The 26,587-nt window shown below is 41.8% G+C and overlaps 2 protein-coding genes across 10 annotated transcripts in view; one reads left to right on the forward strand and one right to left on the reverse strand.

The window, feature by feature from the left end:
* Window positions 1–16,953, forward strand: part of LOC141777102 (myomegalin-like) — a 51,260-nt gene extending 34,307 nt beyond the window's left edge. For 3 of the 9 annotated variants that reach the window (XM_074651070.1, XM_074651071.1, XM_074651065.1), the window contains 26 exons: window positions 1,361–1,485; window positions 1,589–1,719; window positions 1,817–2,090; window positions 3,399–3,603; window positions 3,732–3,848; window positions 3,938–4,197; window positions 4,285–4,499; window positions 4,659–4,776; window positions 5,356–5,473; window positions 5,615–5,669; window positions 6,914–7,161; window positions 7,240–7,344; window positions 7,438–7,599; window positions 7,741–7,998; window positions 8,097–8,228; window positions 8,304–8,420; window positions 8,935–9,124; window positions 9,241–9,362; window positions 10,012–10,248; window positions 10,376–10,477; window positions 10,706–10,926; window positions 11,005–11,148; window positions 11,953–12,091; window positions 12,323–12,369; window positions 12,579–12,633; window positions 13,940–16,953. In XM_074651070.1, coding sequence (XP_074507171.1) covers window positions 1,361–1,485; window positions 1,589–1,719; window positions 1,817–2,090; window positions 3,399–3,603; window positions 3,732–3,848; window positions 3,938–4,197; window positions 4,285–4,499; window positions 4,659–4,776; window positions 5,356–5,473; window positions 5,615–5,669; window positions 6,914–7,161; window positions 7,240–7,344; window positions 7,438–7,599; window positions 7,741–7,998; window positions 8,097–8,228; window positions 8,304–8,420; window positions 8,935–9,124; window positions 9,241–9,362; window positions 10,012–10,248; window positions 10,376–10,477; window positions 10,706–10,926; window positions 11,005–11,148; window positions 11,953–12,091; window positions 12,323–12,369; window positions 12,579–12,633; window positions 13,940–14,073 — 4,031 coding nt within the window. In that variant the 3' untranslated portion in view covers window positions 14,074–16,953. The remainder of the gene's footprint in view (window positions 1–1,360; window positions 1,486–1,588; window positions 1,720–1,816; window positions 2,091–3,398; window positions 3,604–3,731; window positions 3,849–3,937; window positions 4,198–4,284; window positions 4,500–4,658; window positions 4,777–5,355; window positions 5,474–5,614; window positions 5,670–6,913; window positions 7,162–7,239; window positions 7,345–7,437; window positions 7,600–7,740; window positions 7,999–8,096; window positions 8,229–8,303; window positions 8,421–8,934; window positions 9,125–9,240; window positions 9,363–10,011; window positions 10,249–10,375; window positions 10,478–10,705; window positions 10,927–11,004; window positions 11,149–11,952; window positions 12,092–12,322; window positions 12,370–12,578; window positions 12,634–13,939) is intronic. The other 6 variants (XM_074651064.1, XM_074651063.1, XM_074651066.1 and 3 more) reach the window with 6 other exon arrangements.
* A 1,319-nt stretch (window positions 16,954–18,272) lies between these two features.
* On the reverse strand, window positions 18,273–26,204 carry prkab2 (protein kinase, AMP-activated, beta 2 non-catalytic subunit). Its single transcript, XM_074651072.1, has 8 exons — window positions 26,063–26,204; window positions 23,423–23,605; window positions 23,145–23,296; window positions 22,858–22,951; window positions 22,394–22,508; window positions 22,133–22,266; window positions 21,936–22,004; window positions 18,273–20,531 (listed from the first exon to the last, which is right to left on the reverse strand). Exons 2-8 carry the CDS (start codon window positions 23,579–23,581, stop codon window positions 20,454–20,456), a joined length of 801 nt encoding a protein of 266 aa, XP_074507173.1. The 5' UTR covers window positions 23,582–23,605; window positions 26,063–26,204; the 3' UTR covers window positions 18,273–20,453.
* Window positions 26,205–26,587: the final 383 nt, after the last annotated feature.

Genomic DNA, 26,587 nt, shown 5'->3' on the forward strand with positions numbered 1-26,587 from the left:
GTCAAAAGCACTTCTGTTTGTTGTGTTTAATTGGGAATTTGTTTTAAGAATATCCCAAATCTGAAATCTCCCACTTGGTCCTTGATATACCTTCCTTCTTTCCCAAGAGATCATCCTCTTTCCTATGTCATCCTCAGCCTCCTAGTTTGTCCTTATATACAGTTTTATAAGCATAAGAACACACATGTTATAAATGTGTTGAAATATTATTTAAATATGGTCAAAAATATCTGAATTTGTCAGAACAGATTTCTGTAGATAATTCAGTATAAATTACCGATCCAAATTTCCTTCATGTCCTCCCTCATGCATGATATTGTGGCATGGTTTTCATGTTTGCATGGCTGTTCTGCTGTTTCACAACACTAAAACACACAAATTCACCAAATAAGGGAAGCTCATGTGAGCCCTTTAACTCAACATCCCTGATCTTTTTAAAAAAAAAAAAAAGAAAGTGAAATCCACTTTAGTTTAAATGACAGATACACCCAACAACACACAGTTTCAAGGAGTTCCCCTTAGTTTCTGTATGTTCCCAGTACAAGAGTGGTGACAGTGTGTAAACAACAGGGCCCCACATCCAGTCAGTTCAGTTTACAGAGCACATTGTTCAATATATAATAACCCATGAACGTCCTGCCCTCTCACTAGCAGCACAAAGACATTTCATATGTTCAACTTGAATACTTGTTTTAGGGTGGGGACAAATGAAATGCCGTTGAACTTTATCCGGATTATGAAGTAATCCCATAATAACTCCCCAAAAAAATGCACTGAGTCAACTGTAGATACACACATGATACACTTCTAGAGCTACACACTGTATGTACGTGTATCTGTTGTGTATCATTATGGGCCTATTATGTAAAACAATTTTCCTTTGAAATTCCTGCCAGTCACTTTCCACTGAGCCTCTAGCGTCCTGTGTGTGTATACGATACTTTAATAACACACAACAAAGCTGCACACATTCAGTTTTGGCATAAAATCACCACGAAACTGTTCATGTGAGTGAATATTAATGATCCAAAATCCATTATTTGACTCAGTTTCTCCTGAACACACACACACACACACACACACACACACACACACACTCTCGTCCTGGGCTGCACTACCTTGCGTGTGTTTTTGGCTGGTAGGCAGCAGTATGACATAACATTTCCCTTTAGTCCTATGACTTCCAAAGAGGTGAGTCAGCATACAAAACAGGAGTTCTGGAAAGAATGGGATAGCGAGAGTGGATGCTAGAGAGGGAGAGACGGAACGAAAACATTAAGAATAAGTAGAATAGCAAGATTAAGAAATAAACAAAAAGGGGGATAAAGCAAGTGTCCTTATATGGTTGTTGTGTTTCCAGAGCTCAGCACAGAGGAGGAGGAGGAAGAGGAGGGAGACAATGAAGACGGCAGCAGCGACGAGTTCACGGACAGCATAGAGGAGGATGATGATAAAGTGACGGCCAGAAGTTTGGCCTCCATTCAGGTAAGATACTTCTATTTCACTGTTAAATCCACAGATTTATGGATGTCTCACTAACTTAAACCCTTAAATAGTAGCACAATAACAAATGCCATCTTCTGTTAAGGCTCGTGGAGCTGAGGGTGTGCGAGCTGACGTAAAGCAGCTTGAGGAAGAAAAGGAGACACTTGAAGGCCAGCTTGGAGAAATAAGGTTACAGCTGGAGAGGGATGGATACGCCTCCGTGGCTCAGATGAGGTGCACATTTGTTTTGATTGCATAAGATGTGTCTGTTGCACTGTTGATGTTGCTTTCAGAGGTTTAAATCTGACAACTTTGTCTTTCTTTCGACCAGGAGTGCCCTGCAGAGGCTGCAGCAGGAGAACCAGGCTCTGACAGAAAGCCGAGGACGAGCTGGAGTGGTGGGACTGAGGACAAACCCAGAGAGGAACCACAGGAGTCTGAGCCAAGAAGAGGAGGAGGATATTGAGGAAGAAGATGAAGAGGAGGAAACATGTCCAGTGCCGGTGGGGAAGCGAGGTCATACCTGTGTTAGTCTGAGTGACGAGCGAGGGAAGAGGCACTGCAAGAGGCCACGCTCTCTGACCTCCCATCATCACACAGAGACGGTAACACATCTTACATTTATATAGGAACTTTGAGTGACTTACAACAGCAGCTTGTTACTGCCTTAGATATTTTATGAAGCTATTGCAAATCTAATATAGTCATTTTAACTCTGAGGCATTAAAGATTTCCTCTTATTTCCCCTTCAACTCAATGTTTTCAAATAAATGTAGAAAGTTGCATGAACGACCCTCTGTTATAGTCTGTAGAAGAGCGAATATGATAAGCCTTAAAATACATTTATTCTTGGTTAGTGTGTCAGATTGTACATAAGATTATTTATGTTATTCGGCCACCCTTTGTATAATATGGTTATTTTATTGTGAAAAACAGACACAGAAGTTATTTTATTTTTCCTTTTGACACATCTGACAATATCTTAAAGAGAATAAAATGTCATAACAATTTAATAATTGATGGTGGGAAAAATGTTCAAATCATTTACTTAAGTAGAAGATGACATAAAAAATGTAGTGTTGAATAATTAATGCCCTGAACTGTTTGAGATAGTTTTATATTGTCTATATTTAGGGGTGGGGGAAAAACCGATACAGCATAGTATTACAATATTTTGCGTGGCAGTATTGTATCGATACACGGACGTCATTTATCGATCTTTTATTATATACAGTAAGCTATTAATATTGCAAATACATGTCGACTCTAATACAAACAGCTCAGTTTGTCAGGTGCTTGAAGCAACATTTATGTTTTTATGACGGTGTTGGTCAGTCTGTCTGCTTGACTGACAATCACATTTTGCTGCAATAAAAATGATAGAAGTGAAATGATCACTGTGAGTGAAAAATGTAGCTTATTAGATAAAACAGATGTTGACAAACTGCATAATTTTCGTTTGAAAAAAGGTAATTTATCGCAGTATATCTTATCACAATACTAAGCATATTGCAAAATGTTTAAAATCGTATCGTGACTAAAGTATCGTGATTAAAGTATCGTGATAATATTGTATCGTGGGGCCTCTGGTGATTCCCACCCCTATCAATACTCCAGGTTGCAGTACGTAACTTCTATATTGAATGATTTAAAAATGAAAAATCCTATATTTTGCATGTGAAACTATATTTTTGAAAACTAGCTGCAGCCGACAGATACATTTTGCAAAAGTGCTTTGTTACGTTCCACCTCTGTGAATAAAGTTATGGAGTCCTCACTGCTGCCTGCAGTTAGTGTGCTGTCATATGTGATAATAAGCAATTAAAAGAAACGTACGTCCCATACGTTAAAATCACGAAAACGACATACCTGTGACATCCTGTCTTGTGAATTACATGTCTTTGCTGTTGAAGGAGGTGGAGCCAGCTGGTGACAGCAGCGAGGTGGGAGTGCTCTGGCAGGATATAGACGAGGGTCTCCGTGAGCAGGCGGCTCGCCTGAGCTCCGATTTGGGGCTCAGCAACCAGGAGAACAGAGAGCTGCAGGAAAGGCTGATGGTGTCTGAGGCCACAGTCCACGCTCAGGCTGAACAGCTGAAGGACTACAGAGACCTGCTCAGTGAGTCAGGAACATGGAACCTGTGAAGGAGTGCAGACATGTCATTAGACACACAAAGTACTCAAAACCTTCATCAAATACTGATTTGTATACAAGATTTAAGTAATTTCTTTCTTGTGTCTCTGCAGCGGAGACATCGGTCCAGCAAGCCAATAAGCAGGTGCAGGTGGATCTCCAGGATCTGGGTTATGAGACTTGTGGTCGCAGTGAGAACGAAGCGGAGAGAGAAGACGCCAGCAGCCCAGGTAACGAACTGTCTAAAACTGTAACAACCCATATCTCACTAATCCTCATGAATCATGCATCAATGTCTCTTCATCTCTCCCTCCTTCAGAGTTTGACGACCTGGAGATGTGCACGTCGCTGTCCAATCAGCAGGACTATGAGGGTGTGGGCGGTAGCTGGTACGCTGGCAGCAGTAACTCAGGTGCTTATGAAATGGAGCACGAGTCGGCCTCTCTCCAGCATCTGGTCCAGGATCTCCGCTCACAGCTGACCCGCTGCCACAAGGTCATCCGTGGGTTGCAGCTGCGTGTCCGCTCCCTGTCCACCACCAGCGACTACGCCTCCAGCCTGGAGCGAACCCCACGCAAGGTACTGGAACATTAACCAGCTGCTCCACATGGTCTTTTAGGCTAATTTTAGTTCAATAATGATGCCCATTATATCCTCACCTTCTAGGTAAACTGGGCCTTCGAGGTGTCACCAGCCCCCAGCGGTGTGGAAGAGGATGAAGGCTGGATGTCTGACACCCAAGGGATTCGCTCAGGGTCCAAGCCCAGCAGGGAACTGCAGGAGCTGATGGCACGAGTTGCATCACTGGAGGCGCAGCTGAAGAGCTCCAGATTGGAGGGCAAAGGTCAAGCAGACGAGGGGAAATGTGCCACCTGGCCTGGGTGAGTGGACAAAGACAGAGAGGTGCAAGATAGAGGTAGCTGTTACTCCTGGTACCTTTATTTTTTATCTAGAATCAGTTAATAGATGCACATGAGAATGATTAGTCATATGACTTACAGCCCTCTTTTAATACTGTGGCTCCTTTATTCCCTTCACAGGAAGTACAACTCTCTGATCCAGGCACAAGCTCGTGAGCTGTCCCACCTGAGGCAGAGGATGAGAGAGGGGCAAGGAGTCTGCCACATCCTCAGCCAGCACCTGGGTGACACCACCAAGGTACCGCAAACCCTTCTGCACTAACTAGATTAATCATTAAAGAGGATCTATTATGTTGTTGTGCCTTTTCCCATTTCCTTTAGTGTGTTATATTGTTTTTTGTGCATGTAAACGGTCTGCAAAGTTACAAAGACCAAAGTCCACGCCAAAGGGAGTTACTCTCCCCCACAGAAACACTACTGCTGAACTGCCTGAAACGCATTGCTTTAAGTCCCGCCTTTTCTTCCGTGACGTGATGATGTCACCAAGTCACACATTTGCATAATACCTGCCTAGCTGCTAGTTTGGCACGCCCTCAAACAAAGCTAGTTAGAGCGGAGTCTGAAGAGTTTGGTTCGGTTGGCCAATCACAACAGAGAGGCCCAGCGGACCAATCAGAGCATTAAAGCATGTAAACATGTTCTATTAGAAACCAAAAATACAAGTATGAAACCTGAAAAGGAGCATAATAGATCCTCTTTAAACCACATTTTATCACATTTGATCACATTTCTACATATTACCAACATGTGGAAATAATTATGAACCAGAGGTATTTTTTTTGTTCTTATACCTGTTTCAATTCTCAACATCTTGCAGACCTTCGAGGAACTGCTGCGGGCCAATGATATTGATTACTACATGGGTCAGAGCTTTAGAGAGCAGTTGGCACAGAACTCAGCCCTGGCACAAAGAGTGGTCGCCAAGATCACTGGACGTAAGGAACATCTTCCCTCATCCTTCATCAGTTCATGTTTGACAGTTTCTCATTCTTGTGATCCTTTTATGCCCAAATTGTAATTTTATAACAGAGTTTCGTCTCTCTTTATGTTCTGTCTTTCCTCTTTTATATCCACAGGCGACCGTGCAGAGAGCCATGGTGACAAGACAGGCCATGAGTTGCTCGCCCTACGGTGAGTCGGCTTGGTAAACTGATGAATTTTAACCTCTACACCTTTGCAACAACAACAACAGAGCCATGGTCTATAGAGTCACCTGCAGCATTGTGATCTGTGGGACGTTATTAGCTTACTTTGTAGAGCACTTAGTGATTAGTTTACTTTGTCATGTGACACGCTGCGGCGCACCACATAGCTCCTTATGGTGGAGAGGCGACAGAAGGTTGTTGTTAATCCACACACAGGCCACAGCATGGATCCTCTACCCTTAAGTTGCTTTTAGTTGAATAGACCTACAGTACAGGTGTCCCACCAGCCGGGCTTTAGGGGCTTAAGGGACAGTCCTTTACTGGTGTTGCCTCATTCAGTCGTGCCATGCTTAGTGGAAGACTCTTTCTGTTGGATCTACACTGAGTCACTTACTTATGGATTTCTGTAATTTTATGTGCAACAGCATCTATAACTTCTGCGAAGTTTGGAGTTTTTTGTTTAAAATTCACTTTCTGAATACTGATATTATTTAGAAGGTAGTCTAAGAAGTCTTAACTAGAATCAGAAGACAGCAAAGAGTCTGTAGTGCTTCTGGACTTGGTCTCTCTGGACTGGACTGATGGCTCCTCTGTGGAAATCTATGATTCCTAAGAACAGCTCCATATACAGAGACTCTCTGTGGTCTTTTTCTACGGCTCGAGGCCAAGCAAGAGAGACAACTTTTCTTAGGATGCAGTTGGAGAGCAACAGGGAGTTCATGCTCCGGCAACTGAAACAGTAAGGGACACTTACTTCACATAAGAAGATTGGTCCATATACAGCAGGTGGTTGGCTTGAAATAGTCAAAAACTTCATTACTAAGACTAAGATTTATACTATACCATCAAATGATTGTTTTTTATTGATTGATTATCAAAATAGTTGCTGATTCATTTTCTTCTTTTCAATTGACTAATCGTTGCCGCTTTACACTCTTCCTTTTGTTGTATGTTTTACTATTCATATGGAAAATGATGTAGAGCTACATAAAAACTGTCCATAGTTTTCAGTTATTATATAGATTTAATGGTGCTTGACAACAGTGTTGTTTATTTTGTTGTTATTGACAAATATAAACATATCATGTAAAATTTAACTATAAAAAAAAAAAGTTCTGTTGTGAACTGTTCCAGGCAACGTCAAGCAACTATTAGTAGCCTATTATGAACATGCTTCTTTTTTCATTAATAGCTGACTGTGATGGTTGATTCTCTTGTGTGCTCATGCAGGCTGAGTAAGGAGCTCCAGCAGAAAGATAAAATCATTGAGTCACTCCACACCAAGCTGCATCAGCGTCCAGAAACCCCGTCAAGCTGCCATGCCCTCTCTGAGACCACCGACCAATCAGACAGAACGTCCCTTGTGTCCGACGAGTACAGAACCAATGAGGACTTGGACCTGTGCTCCGACTTGGACGCTGGAGAATATCAGGAGGAGCACCGGCTGCGGCAGCCGGGACGCGGATCAGAACAAGATGGTACAGTTTATTTGTATGTTCCAACTCTGTGAAATGCCTTTTCTATCCTCCACCTCACTGTCCATTCCCCTCCTTTAGTCCGTCCATCTATCCATCCTCCTCATGGCTTCCTCAAGTCCTCAAGCAGCTGTCCCAACATGCTTTGCTCAGCCCCTGTGGGTTTGACCAGTCAGTCCTCCAGAGGTATGGGACTCACAGATAGCTACGATTTGCAAAGTACCCCAAAAATCACATTTTCTTTTTCCTCGTCCTTCATGCACTGTCATTCTCCTCCAGCCCTTTTCAGAGAGCCTCTCTCCTACTCCCTCTCTGTCCCCTATGGCCCTGACGTCTGGGGTAAAGAAGTCATTTCTGACCCCCGGCCCAGGGCCCTGTCTGTGATCGCTGTTCGCCCAGAGCTGGACACGCTCTACAAACAGATGAATGAGCAGAACAGGGGTGAGGGACCTGTGTGAAAAGTGTGAATAAAGACCATAATACCTCCTGTTTGCTACCATCTCACTCGCAGATTAGAGTCCTCCGTTGTCCTGTGAGTGTTTTCACACATTACAATTCACTCTTTTATGTGTGTGGTTACAGGTTTTGCAGTTCCCCACGACAACGCTCTGTTCACCCTCTCACCGGGTGCCCACAACCAGCACGATCTCTCCAGCTACAGCCAGCTCTCCCATCATGCCTTTCAACAGTATCCGCTGGGTGGCGTTCCCGAAAGCCACTCGCTGAAGTCTGACTCAGGTCTAGTGACGGGAGGGACTCTGTGGGACATGGAGAACATGGTTCAGCAGGTTGGAGGCTTCTCTGGATCACCGGGACACCAGCAGGGAAGCAGCTATGCAGGTGTGACTCATTATACTGTTGTCTAGTTGTAATTAATATTAAAAGTCTTCAGAGGAATCAAATGATTACAATATTAGTGTTCTGCTGTTTGTCTCTAGGGGTAAATTTGATAGAGGAGCATCTGCGGGAGGTGAGGTGTCTCCGTCAGCGTTTGGAGGAGTCCATCAGGACCAACGAGAGGCTCCGACAGCAGCTGGAAGAGAGGCTGGCCTCGACTGGGCGTGATGGAGGTATCGTAGCCGTCGCTGCAACACTTCTTTCTCTTTGTGTAAGAAATTACATAAATAACTATTTTTTTTGTTTAGGGGCACCAACAAACATCTACATTCAGGGACTGGACACTGTCACTCAACTGTCCAATGAGATCAGAGTCCTGAAGGAAGAAAACTTGGGTCTACAGTCACGCCTGCAGACCAGCACAGGTACTTCAACGGAAACTAAATTTTTAATGATTTTCTTCTGGAATATCTGCATGTTAACCCTTTTTGTTCTTAACTTTTTAACATTTTAACATTTTTGGTACGTTTTTTTATATTATGGAGGCAGATTTCAGTACATAAGTCAAATAAAAATAAATTAATTAATTCATAAATCCAGAAGGAAAACAAAAACAAAACCACAACAATTGGAAAACATGTCATACATACAATATATCATGAATCCTACTACAGGATCACATAGTCACAGAGGAGACTGAAATCTATTTACACCTATCTTCCATTTTAACGTAATCCCAGAACTGGTCCCAGGGAGACACCCCTTCATCCTGATCCCTACTTATTCTACTGAGCATTCATTCGTAAGATGCTATTTCCATCACTGCACTAACCCACTCTTTCAGTTCTGGGACCTTTGTTTCCTCAGTGTCTTAAAATAACTCGACAGACTGTTACTATACCTCAAGTTAACCCTTTTTGAACTCTCCTCTCCCCTCAGATTCATGTGAGGAGGTGGTGCAGCTGCGCGAGGCGGTGTTTACAGCACGCGCCCGCCTGAAACAAGCAGAGCTGGAGGCGGAGCAGTGGAAAGAGGAGCTGAGGCGACTTCAGGCTCACAGTCAGGAGCAGGGACAGCAGATACACATATTGAGGCAGGAACGGCAGGCCAGTCAGGAGAGAACCAACAGGTTGGTGTGTGTGTATATACAGACTGAATCAAACAGCGACTGATTCGTAGATAGAAATTATGCTCATCTGTGTGTGTATACATATCTATTCTCTAACTGTAATGATGCATCCCCAGGCTCCAGCATGAGGTGTCTCTACTGCAGCAGCAGCTATGTGAGAGCAGAGAGCTCATCCACTCCCTGCAGAGTGAACTACAAGTGTATGATCGAGTGTGCTCCAGCACAAAGGCCAACAAAGGTCAGTCTGCTCATTGTACACTAGCTATACTTAATACACTCCCTCTTTTTAAATAAAATATGTTGCCGCCATCTGGTGGTGGTATTAAGAATGGCATTGTGGCAGACCAGGGACACTGAGGCTAAAAGCTATGATTGTTTCATTTTACTTATGCCTTCAGAACAGTCTGAAAGATGCTATAATTACAAAATTATCTAAATTATAACTTTGAATATCTACCCAAGTACTGACAAACATGTTATTAACGTTTTACTGTATTGTTGTGCTGGGATGAAACCCTCTAAACCCCAAAGAGCACTAAAGCAGAAGTATGTCCAGTAGGGCCGCTGCCTCTTACACCATCAGTCGACTAATCGATCGTTTTGGTCTGAGCTGACTAAGATTTGTCTAGTCGATTAGTCATTTTTAATGCTTTTTTCATGCTGAATGACTAATTTCTAAGAAACTTAAAAGCACCTCTCTGGTAAACACAAAATTTAAAGCAGTCACACTTTGTGGAGAAACTCAGTTTTACAAATCTGTCAATTAAATCAACTAATTGTAGTCAACTAAATCGTATGAGCGTTAGTCGACTAAGAATTTCTTTGGTGGAGGACAGCCTTAATGTCCAGTCAGACTCTCCAGTGATGTGTGTGTGTTTTGTCTCCAGGCTACCTGTGTGAGCTCCCAAGTCTGCCGGTGGAGCTGGGGGAGCTGCTCGGGGAGGTGAGGAGTCTGCGAGCCCAGCTGCAAAACAGCGTCCAGGAGAACAGCGCCCTCAAACAGCTGGAGCTCCACAAGCAGCTGGAGCAGAAGCTGGGTGTCGGCTCTCCTCGCACGCCGTCCCTGTCCGCCCTCACCGCCAGCCCTCAGAGAGAGAACTTCTACAGGCGACAGCTGCTGCACGGTGAGACGGCGGCTCCTAGATGTGACATTAACATTAACGACATTAAGAAATGTTTGTGAGGCTCAGTGTGCTGTGGTGTGGTTTGCTGTGTGTCCAAGCCTGGTTTGTGTATGTTTGTGCTCCACAGACCCAGCTCCGTCTCCACCAGTCAGGGACATTGGTCTGTTTAACTGTGGATCCCCCGGTCCCCCCTACTCTGACCTGGACGACAGCCATAGCACTGCCAATGGTGTGACTTAAACTGCACTGCATGACTGCAACTTAATCTGTCTTTAATCTGTGGACTGATTGTAAAGAGATTGTATTGCTTTGTCACAATAATAACTTGCAATGTGCCCGACAGAATTTAGTTTGATCCACTTCTGAACTCCACAAAATTCTCTCTTGCAATACAAAAAAATGCAATAATGTCATTCAGAGTCAAGTTCCAAAATACATTCAGCTCTTTTACCTCCAGCAGACCATCTTGACCCTCACTCTGAGCTGGAGGGGGATGCCCCTGATGGATCGTTTGCAAACCGTAACGGCCGCCACGCCATCGGTCATGTGGATGACTTCAGCGCTCTTCAGCAGCAGGTCCTAGAGGGACGGAGCCTCGTCCAGCGCATGGAGACAACCCTGCAGGCCTGCCTCGGCCCGCCACTGCTGGAGGGAAACCAGAAGCAGAGCAGTGAGCTGGTGAGAGCCAACAACAACAACAATGACAACAAATCACGACTATTAGGGTACAGATATCTAACGGAGCTCTGTATGCAGGTGCTGGACTATGGATGTGTGAAGAGTCTGATGTCCAACACCAAGACTCTGAGGCAGATCCTCGAGGAGGCGATGTCTCTACTGAAGATGTTCTGGCGAGCAGCTCTACCCAGCACTGATCCCTCCATCCAGAACCTTAAGAAGGTTTGGGACACATTATGATACTTTACTGGTCTGATTTTTCAAAGTAAAAGACTGGAGGTACACAATATTTGTGTCATTTAGGGCTGTTCTCGACCAAAGTGATTCTTCGTCAGCGAACACTCATACGATTTTGTACAATTTTTGACTAATCGATTAGTTGATTTAATCGACAGATCTGTAAAACAGAGTTTCTCCACAAAGAATCACACAAAAGCACCACTTTAAATCCTGTGTTTATCAGAGATGTGCTCATAAGTTTCTTGGGAATTAGTCATTCAGCATGAAAAAAGCATAAAAAACAACTAATGGACTAAAGAAATCTTAGACCAAAACAACCGATTAGTTGACTAATCTACTAAGAGGGGGAGGCCCTAGTGCTATTGTCAACAATTCCCATGAAAAGACCAAAACCAACTATGTATTAGTCTCTCAGTATGTTCGCCATCATGTCCATTTGTTCCTACTGAAGTTCTTTTAAACAGGTCACAAATATATCATTTCCAAACAATGTTAAATATGGTACCGCCAGCCACTGTCTTACTTCTGTTACCCTGCTAGGTAACAGCTTTGGTCCAAGATTACTTCCTGTCAGCCTGTGTGTAAGCCACACAGGCAATACTTGTTAGCATGATCAATTCATTGTTAAGAAAAATATATAATATCATCCCCGGTACTATCCTTTAAAGCGCTGTGAAACCCAAACATGTTTGGAAAGAAAACTGAGCTTCGATAACAAATGTCACTTTGTGTGTGTGTGTGTGTGTGTGTGTGCGCGTGTGTCTGTGTGTGTGTGTGTGTTTGTAGGAGCAGTGTATGCAGGAGGAGATCTTGTCCCTTAAACTGCGAATAACAGAGCAGGAAGAGGTTCTTAAAGGGACGATTCAAAGACTGAGGAGCACCAGCCGCACCAAGGAGAACATGGAGCACTTCATAGTCAACCAGTGTAAGTGTGTCTGTGCATTTGTGTGTGAAAGAGAGAGAGAGAGAGAGAGATTATGTGACAGACGCAAAGCAGTTGGTCTTGGACGCACAGATTGGCACAGAGAATTTCACGGTCAGGAAAACTTGTTAATATATGCAGCACATAAAGTGTTTGTATAGATGTATCATCTGTGTGCTCGTGTAGATTTGTAATAACAATATAGAAACATCTTTTTTTCTTGTTTTTTTGCAGTGTCAAGGACTCGTGACGTGCTGAAGAAAGCAAGGACAAATTTAGAGGTGAGCAAACATCATCATATTCAGAGTATCATACATAACGTAGGTTATCTGTGTGCATACTCCATAGGTCACAGTATTATGTGTATAAGTATTGTCTGTTGTGATGTCCATGGTGTCTTTACGATGTAAATTCATCACTTGTGGCTTTTCTGCCACACGTGTTCCTTCGTCCTGCATTTGTCTCTCCTCTCCTCATTTAAACCCCCCAGAAGAATGAGCTGAGACTTTCCTCTCTAAGCTCCTCCTCTTCCTCTCCTTATGCTGGTAATTGTTTGACATCTTGTGATCTTGCAAACAGGTAGATGTTGTCCCAGATGATGAATTTCTATAACTTAGACTGTCGTAATTTAGGCCTACAGGTCAAAACTGTGTAAGTGTAAAAGTAAATGTGAGGTGGTCTGGGGCAGCGTTTACCTCCGTGTGGATTTGCTTTTTCTAACCATCACTGCTTTACCATCTCGTCACAGCAATCGGCATCCTGGTTTAGCTAACTTTTTATAACAGTTCTGGTTTATTGGAGTGTTTAATAGAGGTAAATAAAACATGGGAGGTTGTCCTGAGTAGAAAACAAGCTGACCACACACACAAGGACTTTATAATATACCACTCTTGGGTTTTCTAAATGTAGATAAAGTGATTGAGGTTGAAAGGTTGATTCAGTCATTGGAGCTGTGTGTGGTTACCTTGTTTTCTACATGGGACGTGACCAGCACCTACGGTATGTATGTGGTGTGTATTCACCTGACATGGTGATCTTAAAATCCCACTAAACCTACCCAGCTATTGTAAATAACTGTATTTTTACGTAAAAGGCCGTGAGATGTTCCTGAACCCACAACACTGACACCAAATTGCATACACACCCGTCCACTAAGCTGCCACTGCACTAAAGTGTTGTTTACTTCTACACGTCCCCCACATTCCCCCCCCCCCCACAGCTAGCACCAAAATAACCGCACGCTGCATAGTTTCCATTCTGTGTGTATGCTGTCACAGCATCGCTTAAGGATGCACACAGCTTCAAATTAAAGGTTTGACTGCTGCCCTTCAACGTTAGGACCATAAACACTGATTCATTCACACCACTAGGCACCCAGCACACACTGTGTGTGTGTGTGTGTGTGCGTGTGTGTGTGTGTGTGTGTGTGTGTGGGTGTGAGACAGAGGATTTGAGTAACAACACTGCTTATTCTCTAATCACTCATTCTCAGCTTCTCATCTGCAAGCGGTTGTATTTTGGGAATGTTTTTACATCTAACATTACGCACAGTAAACTACTTCTTGCTGTGGTGTTAATTGTTTTTAAAGGAATAGTTTGACATTTTAGGAAATACGCTTATTCTCTTTGTTGCCGATAGTTAGATGAGAAGATTGATACCACTCTCAACCTAACGTCTCCTATCGATCTTCTCATCTAACTAAAGCAGATAAGCGCATTTGCCAAAACGTTTAACTATTCCTTTAACATTTCACCTCGCCAGCAGTTTGTCAGTTTTATCAGCCTGTATAAGGATTGTTGAATACTAAGTTACGTTTTGTTTTCCCCCTCTCCTTTTGTCCCTAAACCCAGCTGAGGACCCAGGAGGTGTTGCCAGAGAGCGGCCTGCTGATCGCAGTTTCTTGAAGACCAGCGGTGCTTTTGGATTTGCAGCCAATCAACGTCCAGCAGCGAGGAAGCGCAGCAGCCAATGCCTAGACTTTTAAAGAACCAGCCTCAACGCTACCACCTCTGATCTCTATGCTGAAACAGCCAAGACCCGCCGCCCCCTCCCTCCTTCCAGCCCCACCCTCACACACCAGCCTTTCTTGTCCCGCCAAACCTCTCCAGCCTCCGTCCAGCCATGAGAGTGCTTCCACCCCTCCCTCATCCAGGCAATACGTGCGCAGTATAATCTGCACCTTGAGCCTTACCAGACTCCCTTCACCCCCTCGTCACTCTCTCCCCCCTCCCACCACATGCGTTATTGTCTTTGAGTGATACAGTTGGCAGTTTGCCTCGTCGTGTGTGTGACAGAAGAAGGTGTTTGAAATGTGCCTCTGGTGGTTTCAGTGACGTGCGTCCTACTGACGGAGCTGGTTGAAGATGCTCCTAGATCTCAGACCAGGTGTGTTTTGCCAATCTGGTTTCGGCAAAGGTTGGCTTCATGGGTTGTATTACAGAAACTTTAACTGATTTTGACATTTTCATCAAAAGAATTTACAATGATATTTTGAAAAATTAAACGTAGACTTGAAAGAACTCAACTTGCGAGTTAAAAAAGAAAGTTTCTATAGTACACCCCCTGATCTGTATCTAAGAGCATCCTCTTTTGAGAGCCAGACAGCCTGCGGACGGAATAGATGTTCATGCATGTTAAATCGTGGCTTGAGAGAGGAATTCTGCACACACGTACACACACATATATATACAGTATATCTGTATATGTGATGGAAAACGGCTCACTCAAAGACAAGACATCCTCAACTTTAACTGCCACAGAAATGCAAGTTTACTTCTCGTGGCACTTTTATTAATAAGGACTTTTTTTTGCAACTGCAATGCAAAGAACAATGAAACCCACGACGTATCACTACTACACAAAGTGGAGGAATGTAGAGGAGGTAGGCGATGATCACTGCTAAGTAGTCGTTTACTAGCTGTATCTGTATTTGTGGAAGAAAATTATGAATGCTTTGTCAGCCATCAGCCAAGGGTTATGAATAGCAGAACAAAAGCCAGAGAAAGGTTCCATTTTAGTCACAAGCCTCCTCTTTTAGGGTGCCTTTTTGGCACCTACCTACCGAATCTGAAGTACTGAACAAGTCAAAAACAGGAGAGTCAATTAAATGCTCAAGGATTCGATCAATCTGATTGGCTGTTATTAAGCAGGATGTATGCTAGAATATGTAAAAAATAAAAGAGGTCAAAGTGCTCAAATGGAACCAGGCTAAACACGCGTATTCAAGCTCCTCTGTAGGAGTTCTCATACGAGCATGTGCAATAATGATGTTGTTTCTTGAATGATCATGCTGCACCGGGTTATTATTATTATCCTTTCTTTGCTTGACACTGGATTATTAGTCACACTCATAATAACGTTAGGATATCAGTGTTACGATTGTACTTTTTACCGGAGTGATGATGCATGACAGAGATTGTGAAAATCTAAAGTATGGAACAGTGGATTACCAATACTTGCCAAAGTTTGACCTTTGAACTCTTCACTTTGACTTGCCTTATCCATGCGAATGACAAACCCAGGTCTGATCAGACCGTAGGGATACCGAGGTGTCTTTTTTTCAGAGGGCCTCCAGAACCACAGAGACGGTAACCGTTAGACAGCTGGTTCAGTATATTTGAATTATTGTGCGACGGAAATTAGCTCCTTTTTTTGGACCAAAACTCAACAGAGTGGATTTTTCCCACGTGGCCATATGCTATTATCTTTGTGTTATTTCTCTTGGTTCAGGCCGTCTTAGCATTCCCATGGTATTGGCAATATAGGTTATCAAGTTCTTATAGATGAAGCAAACTTTGGCAGGCTACTGGTGGGATCATTGTTCTTTAATTCACTCACTTATTCAGATTTAGTTTGATGTGTTCCTGCTGTACATTTGCCATTTTATGCTGTAAATAACCTGCTTTTTCTGTATGAACTTTTGAGTGTGTGTGTATGTGTGCGCGCATGTGTGTGCCAGTGTGTGTGTGTGTGTGTGTGTGTGTTTGTGTGTGTGAAAAAACATCCAACATTTGCTTTTTGCAAAGTTGATTTTCTGGGTAGCAGTGCAATAGCTTTATATGTTTTATTTTGATGTTAAACATCATTGTATTACGAGTACGTTTGCCGCATTCACCTCCTGCAATGTATGATTTATATGCAGTGTGTGTTAGAGGATTGTGCCACTTTGAATCATTTAGTCACATAGGCTGATAAGAAATCACAAACTATGCCTTCATGATATCTAAGTCACTGATCACAATATCGTCCACCTATAACAAAGCTCTGATTAATGTCGCTTCGCTTGCCTTTAAATTTAGCTTGAGAACTTCTTCAATCTGCTCTCAGTGATAGAAATGGCCTTGAACTAGCGCTCGCCTACCTGAGATCTGCCAAATTAGGTTTTGTTTGCGCTCGTGTCTTCAGAATAAGACAATAGTTGCCAAGTATTTCGATAGAGGTAAAACGTTTGATATGTCCTTTTTGAAATTTAAGAAGCTAAAAGGGAAAAGTTTTGAAGAATTGTCTACTGTTAAAAAAAAAAAAAGCCAATGACTGGAAAGATTGTGAAGCGTTGGAACCACAAAGCACCTTGTTGGAGCGTAAACAAAGCCTTTTTGCTATTTGTTATTAAGGGAATCAAACGGCAGTTTGAAACAATGTATTGTTGGTCCTGAGTTGCGTATGTATATAGTGCAATTTGATTGGTGCAGCTTTTAATGTGATTGGAAAGCAGCTTTTTCTGAGTTTGTGCATAATGAACTAGAAAGCCGATACAGGACTCGTATGGATCCTGTCTCTGATGACAGTTAACAGTGTGCTGTGTTGGCAAAAGTATTATAAATGAAAGATTTTGGGAAAGAATAAATAAAACACTTGAAAAGCTTGTGTGGTTTGTTCAATTTTAGTCATTATTTATTGTTTGTTTTAGATTTGGATCCCTGTTAGCTTCTGCCTGTGCTGTTGCTTGAAGGATCTGGCGGTGATGTTTGCAGATTGCAATCAACTGAAACGTATCCCATGTGCCAAGCGTGTTGGAGAGCTACGGTGGCGAAAACGTGAATCGCCCTCTCTAGAGCCGGTGTTTGGACGGCTCCGTGAAGAGGACCCGCTCCGTATGTAGATATAAAAGGCTCATTCTAAGGTAACAGAAATACAACAATTCTTATTTTCAGGTAATTATACAATAAATAAAACATAATTATTAATATTATATTCCATTTCTGTTAATAAATCCCTCTGATTGTTACACACTGTTCCTTTAACACCAGGCTGTTGCACATCTGGCCACACCCAAGACTGATGATGTCACAGTGTACTGACGCACCCTCTAAAGCACAGCAGCCAGGTTGCTCTTTTACTAGATTGGTAAAAGAGTAACTAACATATAGAAATGATGAATAGACCATAAGTGTGTCTCTATCCCAAAATAGAGAATATCAACTTTACACAAAATGTTTCAGTTTTATTCAATTTGTCATTCCAGCTTTTAAAAAAAACCAAATGAAATATTGTTTTTCCAGGACCAGGGTATAAAAACTGACAAAATGTCAGACAAAACATAAAAGCATCAAGACAAAACCACAATATGTAACATGTATGGATTTAATAGACCTAACTAAACTGAACAAATAAACTTGAAACTTATTTAAAGAACATACAAAAGTGCCTCAAAAGGTACAGTGTGTAGGATTTGGTGGCAGCTGGTGGTGTGGTTGCAGATTGCAACCAGCTGAGTATCCCTCCGCTCACTCCTCCCTTTCCAAGACTGCGGTAACGTGAGCCGCTCAGTGCAAAACCATTGTAGCGCCGTTCGCCTCGCTCAGAGGCCATCCTTACCATAATAACACTACTGTAGGAGCAACGGAAGTCAGACGCGAGCTGGTGGTACCACGGTTTCACAAGCGTGTCGGAGAACTACGGTGTCCTTCAGGAAACGTAAAAGTGTTTGGTTTGACGGTTCTGGGCTACTGTAGAAACATGGCGGACTCCGTGAAGAGGAACGGCTCCCTCTGTAGATATGAAGGGCTCATTCTAAGCTAACGAAAAGGTTTCAGGTGATCATACACTAATGAAAACATAGTTTTGAATAATATATATTCCATTTCTGATAATAGATCCCCTGAAATGTTACACACTGTTCCTTTAAACCAGAATACAGAAAACTGTCTTCTTACACCAGACAGAAAATAAGACAAACAGACAGGAGTTAAGACCAGCGTGTCCTCTCTTTATTTGCAAACAAGTAAAACCTTGTACAGAGAATCATCACACTGGTTCTGCAAAGCATTTTAAAACATTCATGAAACGGTTGTAAAATTCAAGTTTTGGTTTTAGCCTTGAAACACCATGGTGTTTGTCCACTCTCCCTTATATCACGTCTTAAAAACTCTAAAACTTCATGGCTAGGCTCAACATTCACAAAATACTTTCAGAGCGTCTAGTTGAACACCAACAGGATTTATGAAAACCCTGTTATAAGTCTGTATAGTGTATCAACCGCCGGTATATATTGTACTGTAAGTGCACACTATTAAACAGCACGACTTCACAAAAATAACTTTCAAAGCCACCTTACCTCAAAATACAGATCATCTTAAATGGTTGTACTGTAAACTACACACACACACACACACATATGAGCAAACGTGTACAACTTTTAAATTCATGGCAACTATCTCTCCTCATAGCCCTGTAAATTCATCTGAATGCAGTCAATCTGCAAGTCTGCAATCCTCACAAGTTGCAAACATTCAATGCATGCAAAGCAGCAAGTTCAAACTGTGTATGACTACACATGTAACAGAACATACAGTACATTCCTATTCGATAAATAGAACTCAATACAGATGCACACACATATAAAGCACGGCAAGGTCATCATATCTAAAGAAGAAAAAAAGCACAAATTGGGTTTTATAATCCAGAGAAGCTACAGTACAGTAGTAGAGTTGTCTGCGGCGTAGTTAGAAGCTTATATCAACACTCCTGCTCACAGGATGGTAAAGTGCTCGCAAAACGATGTCAAGATAAAGGCAACAGCAGAACTAAACATTGACCTGTGACCTCCATTCCCCATCTTGAAAGTGGGCTTTTTCCCGGTGAAACCATAGACTGTATATACAAATAGACGACATGACAGCTCCCCAAAAGTGAAGCCAAAACATCTGGATCTCCCCCTAGAGGCTGGCTGCAGTATAGGTCATAAAGCCTGCCTCCTCCATGTTAGCAGATGGGACATGGGCCAAACTAAAAAGTCAAAGTACACGTCAAATACATTTTTTCCAAAGATGATTTCTGGCATTTCAGGTAGTTCTCATCACGCAGATGTATGTTCAAGTGTTAATTTTTCTGATAAGTTTGGTTTTAATTAGTTAATTCATGTTATAAAAAGTGAGTGATTGACAGCTGTGATTCTCTCCGTGATGGCTCGTGAACCGCCCGATCACTACTGACTCCAAATGACGTCAAAATCTCAAGTTGGCAGCTCCCGTATCCGGGATATTTTGGCTTCACTTCTGTACAGTGGGAGGAAGTGGAGACGCGTCGTCCATCTATATATACAGTCTATTGAAACAGACAAGTACTCCATCTATAGTGACCATTAATAGTAGTTTAGTTCACGTAGATTCCACTGTGATGGCTGCACTGTGAGACATTATATGTAACATGTTCTGACAAAATAAGATGCTGCCTCTTCATCCTGTTCTTGTTCATCATGTTTGTGAGGCAATCTTGAGTTAAGTTCTTTTTATAGCATGTTATTGCACTTCATGTTCAACCAATGCTGATCTCTTCAGCTTCTAGACGCTGGCTTTGGGCCATTCTGTTATTCTACATGCACTTGCCACAAATGCTGTCAAGTCAATTAGTTCAAAACTTAATTCAAATCAGATCAAGGAGGATATGACGACAACACTTTAAAATCAAACTGTCGATCCACATCAATAACACTCAAAAGCCCTCACTTTAAGAGAACATCCGTTAAATCACCATTAAAGAAACCGATCCTTCACAGATCACCCTCTTCCTCGTTTTACACACGGGCATGCATATATTCACAAGTTGCAGCAAACACTCGAATACACACAGTGATTCAGTCTGTCTCTTATCCGTCTGTAGATGTCACAGGTAAAAGCCACAGTATGGTTTTCATCTCTTTCCCGACACCCTACACTGACTTTGCTACTTTTAGTTCAGAGCCCTGTGTAGACAGAAGTGCAACCTTTTAAAAACTAAGCCACAGTCACAGCTGCTGGCCTTTAGCTCGCCTGTAAACTTGTTTCAGTGCAAGATTTGGCTAAATGTGATGACACAGGAAAAAAACAGCAGAATATAAACATGCTGCTCTCTAAGAAAAGCACCGCTGAGCACCCAGGTTGAGGTTTAAATGGGCTTGTAAAGCAGAGAGGTGACGTATTTCTTCTTGTATCTGTGAGTCGCGCTCAGCACCATTACTCCATCCTGCACAAACAGAAACACAACACTCATGAGTGGGATCCAAACCCACAAAGCAAATAATAGAGGTGTGGAAATTTCTTGATTCGAAGATGCATCGTGATACGGACGTGGGCGATTCTGCATCGATGCAGTGAGGTTTCATTTCAGCTCTGTGTGAGGCTTTACTGCGTTTTGCTGTCACGCTTGATTCTCTCCTCTCCTTTGACCTCTGCGTTTCACCGAGGGCGAAGCTTTGCACACCCACTCTCCATGTGCAGAGAGACGGCATTCAAACAATTGGCAGTCTGCTATCTTGTTGCTCTTGCTCCCAAAATTACACTAGCTACTCTGTTTCAACAATGTTGGGCTGAATAAATGTGCATGCGGGCTGAAATTCAACCTGTTGGGAGATACAGTGACCCAAACCAAGTAACAGCAGAAGAGCTATGAGAAAGGAAAAGTCTGCTAGCCGCTAGGCTAATTGATGCAGTGTAAAATGCCATAGGCATTCAGGAAGTGCCCTGTCTTAGAGCTGCTATGTGAAAAACATATTTTTGTATATTACAGCACACTTTTAATGCACTGCAGAAGGATTTATGTTTTGTTTTTGTAATGTTTATGTACTGAGGTGGGTCACACCTTCGCCAACCAACCAGTCAAGTTGCAGTTTACATCCATGTGTGTCCAAAATGTCATCATTTTATCCTGTTAGACATTTGTGTGAAATTGTCATAATTAGCAGATGAATTCTCGAGTTATGGCCAGAAACGTGTTTTGAGAGGTCACAGTGACCTTTGACCACAAAAATCTAATTAGTTCATGAGTCCAAGTGGACGTTTGTGCCAGATTTGAAGAAATTACCCCCAAGTGAGGCGTAATCGAATCATGAGGCCAGTGAACATTCACACCTCTGGCAAAAACATGTGATGCTTAAATTTGTGAAACTGCCAACTGGTCCACACAGCATTATTAGCATATTTAGTATAATCATTCTGAATACAAATTTGGTGGCTTTAAGAATATGAAAGGTTATGCAGGCTCAAATTCCTTTTGATTGCTTGTCAGAGTCACACACTTTAAAAGTTTGTTTAACCACTTTGATATAAAGTCGTAAACATTTGCTGGGTAAATATTTTCAGAGACAAAAACAAAATAATTTAAATGGTGGAAAAGTATGAAGCCTTTAGGTATATGCAATTGATTCATGTTGAGAAAAGAAAACTGAGATCAAATGAGTCTAGATAGAGTTTGTATTATGTTAAATTAGCTGTTTCTGCCCGGCCATCGAATTCACTGGCTGAGAGGTGAGGAGATTCAAACCCCCTTTGGGTTGCTCAGGGATTTATAGTTAAGAGAGATGGGGGGAAATGTGTGTATTTCATGTTGTACCAGTAACATGTGGAAATGTGTGAGGAGTATTTCACCTACCTTAATCGAGAGAGCGTAGAGGTGGTTCAGCATGACGTGGTTGGGTTCAGGCAGCAGGGCGGGGTCACACTGCCGAGAGAGAGTGAGAGGAAAACTTACAAACAAACACAAAGAAAACAACTACAAAGGCAAATCAAATTGAGATCTGAGGAAATTATAGTGTTAAATCAGAATTGTAGGTAGATGGAGGCACTGACCGATATATTGGTGTCCTTGTTGAGAATGACTTGGAGGAGGTGAGGAGGGAGTATAGGCGGGGCTTTGAAATGCTCCTCAGGTCTGAAGATGTACTGCTCCTGTCCGTATGGACCTGGAGGGGAGCTGGACAGATCTGCAAACATACCACAGTCATGATTACAAAGCTGAAAGGGTTTCAAGGCTTGATTTAACTTTAAACTTAACAAAATAACTTATTTTTAGTTTAGTTTTTTTTATCAGTGTTCACTGTAGTGGCTGACCTGATGTGTCTGAGCACTCCAGAGAGTCAACATGCAGGGCGTCAAACACCTCAAAGTCTGACTTCTTCACATGGATCAGGTTGTTGATGGTGCCGAGCTGACTGGTTACAACCGCCTGCAAAAGATGTTTCAAGAAGGTAATGATCAAGCAATTCTATAATTATTGTTTATAACACTCTTCATGGTTCTTCTGTGGTTTTCCTGACCAATTTCAACGACAATAGCAACACTGACAATATCTGTCAGCACCCTAGGGTTGGTAATGGATGAGATTTTAATGCCAATTTATAAATGATTTCTTTTAAAATGTCTTAATCTCCTTAGGAGGTTCCTATCCTGTCATGTTTATAACATCATAGGTCTTTGTAACACGCCAAAAAAGCGTGAAAGAGTCTGGAACTGAACTGTTTGGGATTAAGGAAACTCAATAACATGACTATAAAATAAAAATGACACTGATGTACCTCTGAGGGATCATGGACCCACTGCCCATCTACAAAAAACTTGTACTGATGCTCTCCTTCTGGCAGGTCCAGGATCGCTACAAAGTCATTATGGCTTTGGAGAAAGGAAAAGAAAGTATTAGTGCAATACTGGACATCCCTCTTAGTTAAAACTCTACAACTGTCACATATGGTTCGAGCTAAAATGGATAAACTGAAATAATTTGCACGGGATCCCTATGAGATAGAGAGAGTGAGAATGGACTGACATTCATAGCATGCTGACCACAAAAAAAAAACATGTGTACCTCTTATTTAGTGGTATCTTCATGCTCCAGTTATTAAAGGAACCAGCTATGTAGACCTCCTTTCCCCCTCCAGCCCAGCGGATGACCGTGGGTCGAGCCTGTGGACCAGTTTTCACCTGGTCACTCGGATCTGATTCTTTCTCTCCCAACGCCTAAAAACAATTCATTGACATCTCAGTGATAATATGTAACAAACGGCAGAGAAATCTGAAAGGTATTCATGCAGAACAAACAAGACTTTGTACAATAATCTGTGTTTCTGTATTGTCCAGCAGTACCTTGGAATCTGGCCCATGGGTGTTGAAGATGTTGGGGTCGTCTGTGCTGTCCACCATCGTTCTGCTGGGTTCTTGGTCTTTGTGACTGCCGCTGCTGTCTGAGCGGTGGGCCTTGGCTCCATGGCGATCTGCAGACACCCTGTCACTTGTGTTGCCCATGATGCCTCACTATTTATGGTGCAACTGGGAAGAAAAAACAACTTCTTATATGTCTGGGCACAAACCATCAGCTAAAGGACTAACTTTATTGCAATCGAGCCATTCAGAAACTAAAGGAATCAGTACTAAACATAATAGTCGGTGTTGATTTCATGTCCCTTTATAAGGTATGTAAATGTGATAAGGAGCAACCACAACGCGAACAAAGAAATTAATCTTAATAATGCAGTAGCCTGAAGAAACCAAAGATGTTTCATTATATATTTGCTTGCTTTCATGTAAGACCAACGTCATCAATGCAAAACCTTTACATACTATTGACAACAGATTACAGATAAAATGACAATATGTGGAAGAAATCAGTTATTATCATGAATTATAGTGAATACTAGCCCCAGTTTATGCCTCTCATGTATTATTATCTGAGGTTTGTCACAGGCTCCAAAGCTCTCACTCATCATTGCACATTTGATGCCAGAGTTCATTGTAAGGCTGGGCAAATGACGATATATATTGTCACAAAGATATAAAAATGTCTAACGTATATATTTTTCTATATCATTACTATCACAATACAGACTAGGCCTATATTTATTTATTTTTTTCTCTATAATTTCACTTAAAACTGTTGTGTTCATTTTGCAGTCAAGTTGTTAAAATGAAAAAATACTCACTACTTTTCATTTGTCAAGTATTTGATTCACACAAGTATACAAAGGTTAGCTTTACCATATGGTTATTTCATATAGACTATTTATTGAATTACCAGAAAACATGCTATATCGTAACATATATCGTTATCGAGATATGAAATGACCTATATTGTGATAAAGATTTTGGTCAAATCACCCAACACTAGTTCAGCGGCCTTCATTGGCTTTGCGTAGACTCACTCACTGGTATATGATTATGTGTAAATCCATCCTTCGTCTGCTCCCCTATAATCTTTGTGGGTATATCTCACCTAAAACTAGTAAGTATTGTTTGCACTCAAATGACACCCTCTGTCTATGATGCTCGCACTGAAATGGGCAAACAGGTTTTTATGTTCTCTGTTTCTGCAGCCTGGAACCACTTGAAGACAGATTTGCAGCTAGACAGGCTGATCTAAGTAGAGCTTATAATATAAATGTAGTGAAGTTTGAAGGCTAATTCAATTAAAATTTGAATAGGAAGACCTGTCTGTCTTCCTAGGCATATGATCCTGTGAATTGATACTGAATGTTTGATTTATGTGTTTTAAAGGTCCCATATTATGCTCATTTTCAGGTTCATACTTGTATTTTGTGTTTCTGCTAGAACATGTTTACATGCTGTAATGTTCAAAAAAAACTTTATTTTCCTCATACTGTCTGCCTGAATATGCATGTATTTACCCCTCTGTCTGAAACGCTCCGTTTTAGTGCATTTTGACAGAATTACGACGGAATTGCAACAGAATTGCGTTGCTAGGCAACAGCTTGGGGGACATGTGTACTTCCTGTCAGCTGATGACATTCATATACACTTTAACAGGAATAAACTGGGACACATTTAGAAAGTTTACATTTAAAATTGTGTTTAAGGTCTAAATATTGTATATTTGTGACATCACGAATGGGCAGAAATCCTGACAGCTTGTTTCAAATGCAGAGTTTCTGAATACGGGTTGTGTGTATATCCCTGAGGCTTGAGTGTTTCGATACTTTCACAGTATTTAAACAGGACTTAGGCCTGCTTTATAATAAAAAAAACGTGAAAATCTCACTTTTTTATAATATTGTACCTTTAAATATTTGCCTGTATGTTGTTTGAAACACTGCTATGTTGGCCCTTGGAAAAGAGATTGTATTGTAATCTCAATGGGACTTACCTGGGTAAATAAAAGGTTTAATTATAACAAATTATGACAATGTAATGATAACAAATGTCAGGCACAAACTGGGGCTATCCACAGCCTATTGTGACAGCAGAAAATAATCATATGTGACTCATTTAAAATAGTAAACACCATCTTAACACTTGTAATGAGAAATGTAAACATGATGAGCCGCAGTCTGGTTCTCCCATAATGCTAAACCGCTTCCCAGAGAGGCTAAAAGGCTTATCTGTGGGCTAGACAGCATCAAATACAAGCCAGTAACTGTAACAGCACTGTGTCCTCACTTACCTAACTGTGACTTATAACACAGTTAACGCCCACTAGCTACTGAACGAGCAACACGTGTTAACTTCATGAATTACATTATAAATACAATCTTGCACATTAATAAAGAGCAGTTAGCACACAAAGCTCGTGAGCTGTAACCTACACAAGTGTCTCCTCTGACAGCTCAGCTGCGCCTCAAATCATATTTTTAGCTTACTGTTAGCTTGTTAGCTGCTAGCTGTCACTTTCTAGCAACTAGCTTCTAGCTTAGCACGCTGTTCGTCTTATTTACGACGTCAGTGTCATTACGAAAACTTCACCGTGTAGCTAAATGATAGAGTGAATGAACTCACCGATACCAGCTGGAGTTAATGTGTAGTTTGTGTTTCAGCGGAGGGTCAGTCTCTTCACAACAACTGCTGTTGGTCGGTGGTGACCAACTACGGTGAGCGGAGAGGACACCGATCAGCAGGGCGAAGCGCTACAGTGAGGGAACTACAACAGTGTTTACAGATGCGATCTTCGACGGAGTATTAGGGCCACATTGAGGGAAAAAAATTACATTTTATTACGAGAATAAAGTCGTAATATTACGAGAATTGAGTCATACATTTAGGAGAACAAAAAGTCATAACTTTACGAGAAAAAAGTCGTAATATTAGGAAAACATATTACCAGCAACCAACGAAACGGGCGAGAGGACATAGCAGCCTGAGCCTGCTTCTGGACGGGTAGCAGCTGTTTGTCTCGGTTTATTTCTTCGGAATAAACGCAGTTTCTTGCACAATCTTTTCAAGGTCCTGATACTGATGATAATGTGCTGCTGATGTGCCAAAAGATGAAGTATTTCCTTATTTGTGAAACCTATACTAAAGTGT

Source organism: Sebastes fasciatus, chromosome 11, assembly GCF_043250625.1.
Source record: "Sebastes fasciatus isolate fSebFas1 chromosome 11, fSebFas1.pri, whole genome shotgun sequence".
Classification (NCBI taxonomy): Eukaryota; Metazoa; Chordata; class Actinopteri; order Perciformes; family Sebastidae; genus Sebastes; species Sebastes fasciatus.